We start from the raw sequence: 15,633 nt of genomic DNA on the forward strand, positions 1-15,633 counted from the left end.
CATGAAGTAATTATAATAACATTTGATATATTACAAATTTTAGTTTACCTGAAACTTTTAACTGAAACAATTTAGTTTGCTTAAGGGATCTTGTTTCTAACAAAATCCTGTGTCCATAAAACATAGTACAGAACAATAATGCTAACAGGACTATAACTAACAGAAAAAAATAGAAGTCAAGACATTGCTTTCGTCTGGCGACTGCATGACATTCAAACTCGTGTCGTGCATATGCATCATCACTCGGTCGTTTTTAAACAAATTTATAGTATGTACGCGTTTTTGTTGCTTACAATTGACCCTTCCTCGCTTTTTTCAACTTTTGACCAGCTTTGTTGCCAATTTTGAGTGTAAAATCTTCGCAAAGTTGCGCAACTTCATAGACGTTTAAGATCATTATACGTTTCTCAGAAACTGCCCACCTACCCCTCCCCTAAGCCAACATTTTGCCCTAAGCAAGAAGAAAGTGTTAATGTTGGCTTAGGGGAGGGGTAGGAAGGCGATTTCCCAGAAACGTGGGTGGAGTTAGTGCCCCCTGTGACCATTCACCATTTTCACATAGACCATAATGCACTCTGTTTACTCCCCACAATTTTGCATAACCATTGTCTTGGATTTCTCTTGGGACAATCGTTATACCAGGAAAAATTGGAGACAATGGTTAGGCAAAATTTTGGGGGGTAAACAAGGTGCATTATGGTCTATGTGAAAGTAGTGAATACACCTGACCATATAAACGTGGGTAAAATCTTGCGACTTTGCTAAGCTATATCTTCGCTCGCTTCAGACTCAAACTTGACAGTGTTATTAATCTTAAGGCGCTTATTCCAGCAGTTTTGATGGATATTCGCTTCAGACTGTTCCACTGATGTCCAAACTTGGAAAAAAGAGGAAGGATATACATTTTAATTTCTAGAAGTGGAACAGTGTGGTTTGGAGAAGACGTAATTATTTGGGGCCTCCAATGGTTTATCAGGCTGCCGTTAGAGGTCTAAAGATCTCTGACGTCTTGAAAACAGTTCTTGAAAAAAGGAAGTCTTCTCTGTCTTGTAATTTTTCTGTTGTGTCGTCATTAGAGCCACTAGAGTCAACGGATACCGTTTTACTTAGCTCGTGTTCACACTAAGTGTCCTTATCTCCATCACCACGCCGTTGTCGATGCTGTCATTCCTTGTCAATGTATGCACATTAGAACCTATTGACTCTATGGAATCGTGACGGTTGTGGGTTACTTGATCAAAACTGAGTCTTGTCATGTCCACAACGACTCCGTTATCTATACTTGCATTTCCTGCGACTGATTGTACAGACTGTTGGCTGACTGGTGGGCTGCTCATCGCCATATCGTAAGACGGTAAGAAAGGAAAATCGTTTTCCCCTTGCATTACGGGGTCCGCCCTTACTGAGCGAGATCTACAAGACAAAATGAAATTACAGTGGTGAATAAGTTATTTCGTAGTAGTTTAAGTACCCTTTGTTTGTGACGACCTGGTCAATTTAGAAGCGGGACAGCAGCATCTGCTTTGATGAGCACCACGCTTTCTAGACTCAAAAACGTGCAACTTAGTTTGGAAATAAAGTGGAGGAAATTGGATATTTATTAACAATGAGTGTGTTGTACGAGAAACTTACAAGGGGTTGACACGTGTAACTCTCATATGTTTGCGTTGTCCGATACTCATGATTATTCATTTTCGAGAATACCATATTTGGAACGAGAAGAAAAGATAACTGACCAATCAAACTCCCAAAAGCCGAGTGAGCTTTCAAGGTTATCGAAATACTGAGCAGGAAATTGGCTTACCACCCCTTATGAGTTTCTGGTTGTACTCATTATTACAATTAGTATCATTATTATAATTATTATTGTTATTAAAATTATTTGCTTCATCAACATCACCATCACTAGCATCATCATCATTATCAACATCAACATGGTCATAGTCATCAATATCCGCATCATTATCGCGATCATCATTACTACCCGTGATCAGCTGGAAGTAATTTCCGCTCCTATCTACAGTAGAATTAACGGGTTTCATCTGTATTTTCAGGGTTTTGCATTGCTGCCTTCCAACAGTCTATGTGTAAGATGGTTGATTCAGCTGCGTACTTGACCACGGTAACCACGGTCAAATCTAACCATATATGTCAGTTCTCTCTACAGTGTCCATCTTAGAGAGATGTCCGTCTTATAGAGAGTCAAATAAAGGGAGTAAGAAAAAAGAGGGTCCAACTCAGGGGCGGATTCGGGGAGGGGGTGCAGGGGGTGGGGACCCCCCTCTCCCTAAGATGACCTGCGGCTTTCTAATACAACTGATTTTCTGCAAAATGTGCAGATATGTATGATATGTATTCTCAGCAGTTCACATAATGTTATTGCCAACCAAAAGCCTTCTTCGTATTCGCTTTTAAATTTGTTTACGTCACCAATCAGGTACGCTATTCCTTAGTTTTGCACCACCCCCCCCCCCCCCCCCCACCCTCCAAGAAATCGTAGATCCGCCCCTGACCAACTCTGGGTGTACAGCTTGAGGTGACCCAGAGGTACCCGTCTTATAGAGGTTTCTGTTACGAGTGCGTCGACTGTAATATATTAGACTCAGCATTAGGGGTGTTCTTAGTCAACCAGTAAAGAACCCTTACCCGTACACAGCATCCCACGCTTTGCAAGCAAACAGCATAAACACAATGACCTGAACAGCAAACACTACGCCAAACACGATCAAAGTAGTAAAAGCAACTGAAGTGAAAAACAAAAGTTAGTCAATAGGTACAAAACTGTAGCCGGATTTTTCAAACGGTACCGCCAAATGGACCTTTTGCGAACAACAGTTTTTTTTTTTCGGGCTATTTGGGCCCGATAAGCTCAAAAATCACACTAACGAAGAGGAGGAAAGGAGAAAAAGAAAGAGCTAGGAGGAAGAAAGGAGGAGAAGAGAAAAAAGCAATGGCTGCACCCTTAATTTTCATAATGGTTTACACTGATGACCAGTTACTTGAAGTATTTTTTAAACTTTAATATACACTTACTTGTTTGGCTGTTGTTTTCAGTGCCATCTGAATGTGCCACATAATCTTTAATTATAAAAAGTAACAACAACAAAAAAAACAAACTAAACTTAAATGACGGGCACAACGTTATGTAGAGAAAATTCAAGACAAAGTCGGTGATTATCGTCTAACAATGACAGAATGAATATGCCGGAATAAATAACTATTTGTGCAGATATGAAATTTTGCTTTTATTAAAAACCAAAATTTGTTCGACAAGAATTTAATCTGGACTAAACTTAAAGTAATCTTCCGACCGCTTGCACTACATATTTCAGAACAAAATATGCATTATGTTAATTTGTAAAGTATATACTACGACATAGCTTCATAATACATATAAATGTATATTTTCGCCAATAAATTGGCCTCTAGACTGGCTAAAACGAATCAAACTAAAACTTTTTTTGATAAATCTTTCATTGTCGCACAACTGTTACATTGGTTAGAATTATGTCTTCTTTGCCTCGTCACAAATGGTTTGCCTTTTTCATCCTGAGCTGGGCTATAAAAGACTCAGTCATCTAGACGAATTTGACGTCCGAGACATTGAAGTCATCTGCATGGTGTAAAAAACGGGACGCATGAAATTAATTAAAAGCAAAGTTTTCTGAAAAGAGAACGAGTTGAGCACAAATGTGCTCCAATGTACAGCTTCCCATTTTTATGACTAGACGCATTTTTAAAAACACCTGAGAGGTTTAAGTCGTCTGTCAAGTGGGTCTGAACGACGCTCTTAACAGAAGACGTTAGTACTGTGGTCACACGCTAAATACGTCTGTCTGGGTGTTTATACTACATGACTAAACGTTAAAGATGTCTTAAAGTTTTGAAACTTACTTAATATAACAGTTTTGGTAGTGTCAAAGAGTATTTTAGTGGAGCTGATATTTAGGGCCAGAACATACGCCAAACAGGGTCAGTATTTCGTGATAACCCCGATTTCAGACTCATAAACTGCTCTTTTTTAGGATGCTGAATTACTTACCGGCGCGAATCGAGGAACAAATCAACAACACCAATAAAACTGCACGGATTTCACACGAAACATCCATTAGACCGGCAAAGAAGAAAGTGCGACACGCTGCACCGATTTATTATAATAATCATCACACGAGCCAAATGAAAATTAGGCAATTTTCTCACAAATCACGTCGTAATCGCATCTAACTCGCACGGCACAAGTTAAGTTTGAACTATATTTTTGTTCGTGTAATTTACTCAACTTTTAATTTATGCGTGATTTTGTTTTGGTTCGCTGCATGGTCCATATAATAAATATTATATAATAATTATTCATGAACCACGAGGACAGCACGCAAATATGTTTTACCCTATGAGAGCTTTTGTTTGTGTGAGTAAGAACAGCTCGCCCGGAAACTGCGTACTAGTTTTCTTAAGAGGAGGTTACTTATGAAAGAATTCATTCATATTTCGTTTCCTGCTACAGCCTTGTAGTTTTCACTGAGTCATATGCCGTGTGCATAGTTTGACACTGTAGTTTATTCCGCAGTATCCAATATAATTGTCCGTGTAACGGACTTTGATACCAAATGAATACCACGCACGAAGCAGTTATGTTTTCTTTTACGTCATTATCGATTCTTTCATTGAAAGAAGGTGCCATTTAACTCAGCCAAGCGAGACAGGGACCTAATCCTTTTTCTTTGTTCCTCCTTTTCTGTCTCGTCTCTAGTCCCTCGCGATTATGGGAACATTTTTGTGAATTATTTAGGAAAGTGGCTGCGGAGGGAGAGACGTATTTTTCCTTCCCAGCCCCTTCCCGTTCGCGCTCTGCGCTCATTTCCATATCCCTACACGCGTTCCTCGCTTGTCCGGCTCAGCCTCTTGGAAGCCCGTGCAGGACGCAGCTTCCAGTTTAGAGGATGGGTTTGTGACTACACGAAAGCCGAGTGAGAGTAAGACTATGAAATATTTACACTGATATGTACGGATGTGCGGTTATAGTTTCATCGAATGGTTATCTCACAACCTGTTTCAGGCTACATAGCCGGCTACTTCATCTTCCCACGCTGGCGTTTTCGAGAGAGTCTAGTTTTAATTGGGACATTAGCGAAAACGAAAGCGAGCGTCTCTCCCCAGTTCTCGCCATGGTTATATTTTCTCACACCCGCTTTTCTGCTTGTTGCCGTCTTACTGAGAGCCTGAAATGGAATCGTTATCTTGACAAAAATTTGTTTAGTCAATGCTGTCATCTTAAGCGTTTGCGTCGATCTCTCCTATGAATGGTTGCTGAAATGAAATCAGGTCCTTTCATCAAATGGTGATCAAAGTTAAGATCTAGGTAAAAAATAATGAAACTGAATGCTCCACTGCAAAGCAAGTAAGCAAATTTTATAGACAACATGTATATAGTCACTATAAGAATAATCGACTTAAGGAGCGTAGCTGTTAGGCGAAAAGAATTTAACCCAATGCTCAAGGGTTGATTTAACTAGACGTTTGTGGAATTACGTCGAAAAACGCAGTGTGATAATTGTCGAAAATTTAACTCTCATCTAATGTTTTTGTTTTGAAACACTGATAGATCCAGAAATTAAACTATAACTGAGGGCTGAAATTTTAGCTGATAACTGGGAAGTTGCCAAGGCGTCATCTAGTACCTAGATCTCCCACAAAGTGAGATATGGGTACAGGAGTACCATAAGTGAACCGGATCGTCTGCCGGGTGCGCGGCTCTTACCTCCGCTGGCCGCCGCGTTTAGGTCCGATTTGAGTTTGCCGCCCTCATCCCTGAAAGTCGACAAAGTGGCCGATAAAATACAGCAATTTTCAGCTAAATTTAAAACCATTAACATCATCCTTTTTTGTGATGAAAACACGACCCAAACACAATCCAGCACTCGCGCTAAAATCCCCAAAATCCACAGTCTTTAAACAGCGATATTTCGGCCTTTCTTTGATTAATTTTGCTCCAACACCCATGGTTCGAAAGCTTGTTTAATCAAAAATCTTTCGTTATTGCTTGTTTTGGCAATACTTTCAATCAGCTTTTATTTGGTACAAAACAACTACGTATTCTACCACTCGATTTGTCCTAAAATATGAGCCCGTCACGCGAACTAAAGATCAGCGATAAAGAGCATTATCAAGCGGTCCGAATGCACGGACTGCGAAGTCCCTGATTTCTGCCCGGGGGACCCCCGGGGATTTTTGACCATGGTTTGACGCAGACAGCGGCTTCGGTAGGATGGTTTCACAGACCGCCCAAGGCCGTTACAGATTACAGGACCGTTACAGAAAACAAGGCTCTAAGTAAAAAATAAAGTGAGGGAAATGCGGATTGTTCGCGAAACAACCTACGATTTTGTGGGACCATGCAAAGCTGAAGATTGTAAACGCCACATCCTGACCAACATAGACTTATTTGATCGTTTTACAACTTTATTTGTAAAAGGTCGTTATGCACTGAGCTGGAAATCATATTAATTATATTTCTGTTTACAGTAATAGCTTTTAAATGAAAAAATATGATCAGCGCAATTATAGAAGCAACGTTTGCAGTCGTGAAAAGAAAGCTTGGTCGAATAATTCAGGCATTTTTGCAACCAAATGTGATAATCTTCTCTACTTTCAACTATCATTATCAGTAAGCAAGTAAGCAAACACTGACATCGTACATGTTGTGAGTGATCCTACTGGCTGTGCGTCAAGCGTTACAAAGTCAGTTGCCAAAATTAAAGGATAACAATTCAGACGGTGCTATGATTAAACAATGCCTGCAAGAAAAAAATAATAAATGAATTAGAAAAGCGACAAAACTTCCACTGTTTCAGCAGAATTTTCACACTACAAGCGTCAGTATTCAAGTTTTGCAATGTGCCATGATATGATATGATATGAAGTTTAAATAATGGTTTACGTCTTACACTCGCATGCTGTTATGTGTATATTATAAATTTACAGAGGGAAATATAATTGTTGGCGAGAATTAGCGAGCCAGTACACTACTTTTAAGGGTTAGTGGTGTTACATGACACCCTAGGGCTAAAAATGTTCGAATTTTGGGTGTCAGAGGTGGGGCATGAACGACTTAACCTTGTTTATTATGTGACGTCTCAATCAATAATTCGATTCTACCCATTCTACCCACACCGCATGTGTTGCTGATGGTTCAGAGGTTCATATGAGGTGAAAGGTAAGGCTCCTTTCATATAGCCAACATGTTTCCAAAATGTCCGGGGAGGTATATTTATCAAAGTGACGATCACTTTAGGGGTGGATCTCGGACGACGTGCGGTTTTCATGATTTTGTCTGCCTTCAACATGCGACAGTTGTGGTCAATTCACCAATGGCGGTGTCGAAAAATTGATTGGGTCTTGCTTCACGGAGATGATTTGTTCCTTGAAAACTCCGTCAGAGAATCAATGCTGACAGCAAACAAGTTGTTCGTCAAAGACATAACTAAGCAGTTGCGATCAATCCCCCCTCCAAGAAACCCCTTCTTTCAATTAAATTAGGGAGACTACCCTGGCACTCTTGAACTGCCCAAATTTCTGTGTACCTCTCAAGCATCGCAATAACCGCTTTTCCCTCGCCAGGACTCACTTTCAAAATGGAACGTGTGGTACTAGGATTTTATCAGGCAAGTTAGGCACATTGCCGAGAGTCGGAAAGTGAATGGAGCTAAGTCTGATTCATACCGGGGACTTACGTGTCATACTAGTTAAACCTCAAAGAGTACGGAATGTGGAGCGTTTTATCGTGGATGCGTGGAATAAACTTTAAGCAAAAATGACACATAGTTAAGTTGACAATCCACGGTCACTCACTAAAGGCGAGTGCCTCATGTCCTATTCGTGTAAACAGCAGTCTCTAAAAACTCTTACGTGTGCGCGCCCTCGTTGATCCAACCTCTAGAGGGCTGTGTCCTCTGTATCGTCGTTGGAGTGTGTGCTCGGCTTGATTTCTACCGCTTTGTCCAAGCCAGAGGGCATGCTGGACTCATAAGCGGGGTTTTGGAAGGAGCTCAGAGTCCTTGGTTCACCATTTGCTGAACCAGGTGGGGTGTCCCGTTCGGTTTTGGCGTGTCCATTGGACTGCTCAAAGGCAACAGCTGGTTGATACGTACCATTGCTGGCTAGCGACTCATAGACGCCATTACTTGACCCATTCACCTGTGGGAGCAAAACATAGTATAACATGAATGTTTAGTTCACACATGAGAAGGGAGCCTTACAGCAAGGAGCCAAAAAGTGTGACCGCTCTTGATTTATTCACATTCTGTCGTGCAGATTTAATCCAATCAGAAGCCAGATGGAAACTGAAAACTCGACTTCTGATTGGTTAATGTCTGCATGAAAGAATGTGAATAAATTAAAGGAGGTCACACTTTTGGGCTCCTTGCTGTAATAGGTTGTTGCTTTAAATACGATTAACGGTCCAATTACTTCTATCTAATAAATCAAACAAGAACTCAATTAACGGGGTAATCAGATTATTTAACCAAAAAGCGAAAAGAAGCGTAAAAGCATACAAATGCTTGTAATAAAGCAAATTTATGTGATTCGTTTTGCCCAAAATTTAATCTGAATTGAAGGCCATTGAATAACAAGTAAAGTTTAACAGGCAAGAAAAAGGAATCCCGCTTTAGGGTGTTAATCAACTCTGCTAACCTGAATCAGTTAAGCTGCCGAATCATTAAATGAGGTCAAGAGCGATAATGGGACCCATTATTGCTCTTGATGAGGTGGAATGCGGCTGGTGTACCTGTGTTTAAGAATACCAACCTTAAGGGATTCATAGTGGACGACATTGGTCCCATACGGATTTTCATGATCGGTCTTGCCTGCGTACATACTCTGGTATCTGTCTTCTCTGCCTTCTAATTCATATCCGGCTGTAGATCTCCTGAACAGAAAACACACTGAATCAGTTAAAAGTGTAATTTAAAGACAAATCGAGAAATATGAAGTTTCTTCAAAAATGTCGCACATAAGAATTTCCCACGCATTGTTATTGGACAAGACAAATGACGAGATACAATGCTGGGTCTCTTTTCAGATTTAATATTATCTCTGACTTCCGATTAAATTCCACCACAGTTGCCACGGCTTCTGTATCATCGAAAAATTGAGCCTTAAAGTTTCTGGATGCGGAACTAAATTTAATTTTGAATCCAAGTTTTTCTTCTTGTTTAAAATTCGAGCTGATCTCATCTAAGGATGGCTTAGAGTGGTGTCTCCACCCTGAGCAATCTCCTTAATCAATTACAAGTATAGAACTATAAGTTTATTATCACTGCACTTTGATCAATACAAACGATGCCGTGGATGAAAATCCACCAGCAATGAATGAAGTACAAAAAAAAGATCGCCTACAACCACCCTGCCGCTACTTAAAGACCTTTTGGTCTAACGCCTGCAGGATACCCGCTGGCAGTGAAAAGCCACGATCACAATGTGACGCAACAACAGATGAGGCCTGATCCACCGCTACGCTGTGTTTAGTTTTATCAATCTAAAAATATAAGGATTCCTTGCACTCTTAATAATCATGTCTCAACAGTTCGTGAAGGAGGACTTTTGACGAAAGTGTAAAAAGGAAATTGTTTGCGGACCCAAGGGGACCCTCAGTACGAAAGATACAAAATGTTGGTCGTCTCTTTTAGGGATGTAAATTGAAAAATTTGGTCTCACCTAACCTGTTCAGTCTGTTCAGTATGGAGCAGCTATATTTTTGCTCGCACAAGCATTCGGAGACTCTCGATCTAGAGGTACCACCGACGAAATCAAAGTCGCGATGATCTTAGATCTTAGAGATTTAAAATAAAGCGACGTTCGCATTGCCATTCCGATCAAGTTTAACATGGTCAGTCAGTGTACGGTGACGGCACAGAAAACGGCCAAAAAGTCTGCTGCACGTTTAGAGTTTTTGTTTTGCTTATGAAACCTGTTGATTTTCTTATATTCTTGTTTCCGTCGTCATCATCGTAGTTGCTCGAGCTTGCCATTGCGTTACCTAGCAAACGAATTCTTGACATGCAACGATCTGGTCATGTCAATTCCACTACAGGTCTGTATGGGACTGTTTTGGGGAACGAATTGTGCGTAAGTTATCTACACAACTTCGCAATAACCACTGAAAAAAGTGATAGTCTCCCCAGAAGAGTCCCATAGTGCAATTCGCAATTAGTGCAGCTTGGACCCAGTCTCGCTCGCAACAACCTCAAAATGCCAGTCAGAATGGTTTCTTTTAGGGGTAAAAAAAAATTAGCTAAATATCCTCGCACTATTTGGAGTCTCCTTTCCTCTCTCTTTTCTCCTTTTCCTTTTAAAAGCCTACCATGCAGGCTCACGGCCTCAGTTTTCCAGGCTAAATATTCTAGTTTTTTCTGCCCATTTTAGGCTGAAAATATGCTTGTATTATTCTTGAATTATAGCTCGTGACATTTCCTTTTCAGAATATATATATATTGGGGGTATCAATCATAGTCAGTTTTGTTAGCTAGTTTTGCCGTTAAGATATTTGAAACGAATACGTTAAAAACATAATTGTATTGTACTTACAGACTTTCAACACACAAAATTGCATCCTTTTCAAATTTTCAGCCTGGGGTTTATTCTTAAAATCAGTTTCTCAAAGTTTCGCAGATTTCAGCCTCGATATTGTTATGAAATATCTTCTTATAAAAAAGAGTGTGTTAGGTCGACATACCCCGTTCGTTTCAGCTTTTTCATCAGGACAAAGCCCGCAAGGATGGTGATAAGTAGGAACAAGACGCTCATAACAAGAAAAATAACGCTGAGATTTAGCAAGGTCTCTGAAACAATAAGAATAGAAAACGTCATTATACATTAGTAATTTTTTTGTAAAATTTAATCACATTAATGATAATCATTCAAAGGATTGAATGATTTTCCCCTCGAGAGTTTCCCTACAAATATAGTCAGGCACTCGTTGTACAGGGACGATGGAGGAAAGGAGAGGCTAGAGTGGGCATTAGAAAAGCGTTACTTTGAAGAAAGTCTCCTAACCTTTCCCACTTCAAGTTAGTGTCTAGAACGCCCTCCCCCGCCCCTTCTCCTCATGGAGAAAAATGTTCCACTGTCACTGTTGTATTATGCATCGTGGGGCAACGGATTATAGGAGGATTTGCACTTCTCCCCATCGAATACACAGTAAACACCCGCTAATAAGAACCTGTGGATTAAGAACCTCTCGGCAGAAATTTGCCACTTTGATTACAAGAACCTGTTAAATCAAGAAAGGTTCTTATATGTGGGTTACAGTTAAATTATGATAAACAACTTAACAAAGGTCAGTGTAACTTTGAGTTGTAAATTTTAAGTAAAGTATAACAAGAACATACTGTACTAACTTTTATATAAATTTGGTAATCAGTTTTGTTATGGTTATAATAATACAATTGTGAATAATTTGTGAATTATTTTTCTGGTACATGTAATCAACAATCTATTATCTCCTTCTAAAAAATTAAGAACCAAAGCTAAGAACCTTCCTAGCCTAAATTGCTAATATGAGTACCGCAAAATACAAGAACCAATTTAGTCAGACTTCATAAAAGACCTACAAAGGTAGCACTGCAAATATGACAGTAGTCTGCTTCACCGACCGGCGTTTTTGGAATTGTCAAGCAATGTGCCTTTCATGGCGGCGGGTGCTTTGCGTAGAAGACTGTGACCTAATTTGCTTTTGAGTGTTTCGAAGACTTCATGACGATGTATAGGACTATAAAAAAATATTATGTGAGACAGCTACACCCTTGAGTCCCAATATCCACATACAAATTATCCAGACTGATCTGCATACATTTCCTTGACGAACTAGCTGAGAGAATTTTAGAAACGATCGAAGCATTGCTGACCATTCTATTAATTCTTATAACCTTTTCTCCTTATGTTGTAGAGACAATGTTCGTAGATAATGTCGATTTTCAGAAATGGGGTTATGGCTAAAATCTTTTCTCGGCCTAACATCCGGGATTTTTGTCTAAGTATTAAATAATCGTACCTGGAACGTCAAAAACATTGTTTTTTAGAGTCGACAGGAGAAGAGAAATAGATGAAAAAGTCTTGTTAGAGGAACATATGGTACTTACCGTCTTCCTCCTTTCCAATAAGGTAGCCATTTTCAGCTGAAAAGAAGAGAGGAGGTTTTAATGACGCGTTAAATAGTTACAAAATAGAATTGAATTTTTGAGTTGGCTATTCTATTAACAGGCGGCTTTGTTCTAATCCTTCATTTGATCTTTATCGTTACTTTTTGAATACTATGTAAATCTATTCAGTATGCCAGCTGATTTAAGCCATCACTGTTGACTGAGATTAGAAAACTGAATACTTATCAATTATTAGAACGTTTGTTAGATCTATAACCCTTACTTGCAGCCCTCTACAGGTTAAGGCACCGTTACCAAGAAGACCCGGGGACGAAGCTGAGTTGTTTTGGTTGTGACAAAAAATGGCGGACATTTCACTCGTTTCCAGAGTAAGAACTACAACTGGAACAAGGCGAAATAATAGCTAAGAACATGGCAAAAACAGCAAGAAGACAACTCGGAGGGCGACAACTGCTATTTGGAGATATTTGCGGTGCTTGACAAACCTAAACGTACACTATCGAAGATGAACTTAACATCGGATACAGGTAAGCAAGTTTTTGCTATGTTTTTACACTAGAAATTATTTTGAATGAATAATAAAACAATTAATGAATTCGGCTTTCGTAGGATATGAAGAATTTTAAAGCAGATCTCGGAGGGTGTTATTCACCTCGGTCTCTGGCCTCGGTGGATAACACCCTCTTCGATCTGCGTAATTCTTCATATCCTACTGTTGTTTTCCCTTAATTTTATCATCATTATTAACCGGAGTAGACGCATCACTATGAGTTCCCAGCCAGCTGACCATGAGTAGCCCCAGAGTAACTGGAATACATTGATAAAGAATTAGGGCATTCGTAATACTTGGCAAACAATTATTTAATAAGTAAAATAAAAATTTTAACGAAAAAAAACAAACAAACAAACTCGAAGAGCCGTGCAAAAGTGTTTTTTTAAACTAATAAAAAACTAATCAAGTTGCGAAGCTCATTGGTCGAAAGTTTTGATGCAGTCTATAAGGGTATAAAGACCTTTGTTAAAATCCTTGCACCTTTGTTTGCAGGTTACTGGTCTCTCTTGAGTCTTTGAAAGTCATTTCTATGGCCTTAAGAATGTAGACAATTGAAAGGGATGTCTATTTTTTTTAAATACTATTATCCGGTGTGATAAAAGCCTGATTTGTATTCCTTGAATATTATAGTAGTTATACCAGGAACATGTAATTCAAAATTTTCTTTATTAACCGCTTATAGGCAAGCAAAAAGTGTCGCTGTCAAAAGATATTGAGATATAAAATCTCACGTATGAAGCATCTTTAGAAATTGTTGTAATTTTCCAACGCAGTGTAGTTTGCCGGCGTGCAGACTTACGTAACTAATAAAGGAAAAAGATAAGGAAATACTTTGGCCAGCTAACTTACTGAAATTCTGTCAGGTAGAAATATAAAACCGTTATCATTCAATATTTCTTTTTACACATTAGAAGCAATTTTTGCCTCGGTTAGGACCGACTATGTTGGCTTCAGTGAGTCGGCCGTTGCGTCCAAACATAGAAGCTATAATGTCTGACTTGTATGAAATCGGGCGAATCGTACACAGTTTAGCATTGCAATCATATGGTGTTTGGTTGCAATATCAAAGATGCCTGGTCGCAAGCTTTTTCAGAACTTGTGTGACTGAGAAGTTAGATACTTTTAGTGTTCCCCAGTGCAAAGCTTTCTTGAAACTTTCGCAAGAATTTCTTCTTCACAGAGAACATGTAACCATTGCTTAAGAGACCCCGTAAACCGAGCAAATTAATACGTTTCGAATTAAACTTCTTCTCCTTTAGTATGCCGTTGATCGGTTAATTACTGTTCGATGCTAAACTTACCGTTTTGAATATTTTAGGCCTGTTAATAACTATTATAGTAAAGTATCGCTCGCTTCTCAACTACGTCACAACAAGGTCATAAGTGTAAACTGATAGGTATTTAACTGGCAAAGTAGCTTATGCTTGTTTTTAACAAACAATTTGTCGACAACTGTGCCAAAAAGGTAAATAAATAAAAAGCAAAACTGGAGTTACCTGCTAAAGTTCTTGCGGAGAATGTGAAGAGTATGACGATGCAATACGCAATATCCATTGAGTAAATCTTCATACCGTACGAAGAAATGTGTTTCCTTTACTCCAAAGCGTTGTTTTCGAGAAGGGTGAGGTTGACTAGACAAGTTGTTTTTTCAGAAGGACAAAACTGAACCAAAAGTTACCAAGAAACGACTGTCAGTGTCGCAGTACCGGTCAATTTATCTCCATCAAAAGCAAGGTTTGAACTCAGTAGGGAAATATTGCTCCGACTGATTTGACTATATTGAAAACCCATAAATTTTCCGCTTCATCACTAATAAACAAAAAATAGTTGAGATCCCTAGAGACTAAGAACTGACTAAGTCCTGTTTAATAAAGGTGAAATGAAATAAGTTCTAACGATTGACGTCATGTTGTCATGGTAATAAAAATTGCTCTTGGCGTAAATATAAATATAGCATGTTTTCAAACATTTAATGTTGACTCTGCCTTAAATAGATCATAGCTCAGTATTTATAATCGACACTTCTATATCTCACTTTTATAAAGAGAGCGTTCTTTCCATATTCCCCAACGATTCAAAATTAACAATACTAACGAAAACAATATCGAACTGAACTAAAGAGAAACTAGATGAAAAGCGATGAGACATTACCTGATCGATATTATGAACCTCACATGAGAATACTCAAAGACGACGTTTAAACGAGAGTTTTTCCTAAAGCACGAAATTCTGTAGGTCATATGGGCCGTTATAAATATCAAATATAATAATATTTCTATTAACTTAAGTAATTGGTCTGCCTTCTCACTCCTTGCTCTTTAGTCGCCAACAAAGGCGAGCGCGAGAAGCGAGTAACGCTAGTGACTGGTGACGAGACAAGAAGGACCACGGGAAAGTGAAAGACACAAATTCGTCTAAATAGGAATGCGGGAAGGAGGAAATGTACCCAAATTTACATCGAGAGACGTGTCTGGGAACGGCAGCAGTTGAGAGTTATGCTCCCCAGCTTCAAGCTCCTTTTTAAGCGCCAGGAAGACAAAGTAGGGGTGGCACTACTGGTAGCCCCTTACCACAAGCGGCTAAAATTTTCACGCTTCCTGTCAATCCTTCTCTCGGGCGCATTGTTTTTCCGCGACAATCCTTTTTGCCTGCTTTCCTTTTTTTATGCGGTACAGTTGTCCCTATAAACTCACTTTAGCACCCGTTGATATATATGGAGTACTGTGCTGGACGCCGTTTTAAGACTTAATTGTCAAAACATGACTTACCTTGCGTCCCCGCACAAAAGTTTACGAGGCTTGAAAAGAAACATTTTGATTGATCTATACTTAGTGGATCCCTTCTCACATTTTCTAATGATTTTGCTGTTGTAATTTGTTCGTAATTTGTATATGTTTCATCTGACAATGACTTTGTAAGACA

At 39.2% G+C, this 15,633-nt stretch overlaps 2 protein-coding genes across 2 annotated transcripts; both read right to left on the bottom strand.

Moving 5' to 3' along the window:
* Positions 1–1,071: 1,071 nt before the first annotated feature.
* On the bottom strand, positions 1,072–7,866 carry LOC140949608 (uncharacterized). Its single transcript, XM_073398766.1, has 4 exons — positions 7,849–7,866; positions 3,034–3,181; positions 2,647–2,743; positions 1,072–1,413 (listed from the first exon to the last, which is right to left on the bottom strand). Exons 1-4 carry the CDS (start codon positions 7,864–7,866, stop codon positions 1,107–1,109), a joined length of 570 nt encoding a protein of 189 aa, XP_073254867.1. The 3' UTR covers positions 1,072–1,106.
* On the bottom strand, positions 6,432–14,280 carry LOC140950388 (uncharacterized). Its single transcript, XM_073399604.1, has 6 exons — positions 14,208–14,280; positions 12,138–12,173; positions 10,733–10,838; positions 8,806–8,926; positions 7,906–8,193; positions 6,432–6,794 (listed from the first exon to the last, which is right to left on the bottom strand). The coding sequence occupies exons 1-5, from the start codon at positions 14,278–14,280 to the stop codon at positions 7,933–7,935; spliced, it is 597 nt and encodes a 198-aa protein (XP_073255705.1). The 3' UTR covers positions 6,432–6,794; positions 7,906–7,932.
* Positions 14,281–15,633: the final 1,353 nt, after the last annotated feature.

The sequence above is a fragment of the Porites lutea genome, chromosome 10 (genome assembly GCF_958299795.1).
Source record: "Porites lutea chromosome 10, jaPorLute2.1, whole genome shotgun sequence".
NCBI classification, from domain to species: domain Eukaryota; kingdom Metazoa; phylum Cnidaria; class Anthozoa; order Scleractinia; family Poritidae; genus Porites; species Porites lutea.

Excerpts from the sequence above, each read along its gene's own strand:
- LOC140949608 (XM_073398766.1), bottom strand. Across the intron at positions 2,744-3,033 it reads TGAAAACAACAGCCAAACAA|TTGCTTTTACTACTTTGATC; the intron begins GTAAGTGTATAT and ends TTTTCACTTCAG. Across the intron at positions 1,414-2,646 it reads GCGTGGGATGCTGTGTACGG|ATCTCGCTCAGTAAGGGCGG; the intron begins GTAAGGGTTCTT and ends TTTGTCTTGTAG.
- LOC140950388 (XM_073399604.1), bottom strand. The coding sequence starts at position 14,280 with ATGAAGATTTACTCAATGGATATTGCGTATTGCATCGTCATACTCTTC. Across the intron at positions 10,839-12,137 it reads TATTGGAAAGGAGGAAGACG|AGACCTTGCTAAATCTCAGC; the intron begins GTAAGTACCATA and ends TTATTGTTTCAG. Across the intron at positions 8,927-10,732 it reads AAAAAGCTGAAACGAACGGG|GAGATCTACAGCCGGATATG; the intron begins GTATGTCGACCT and ends TTTTCTGTTCAG.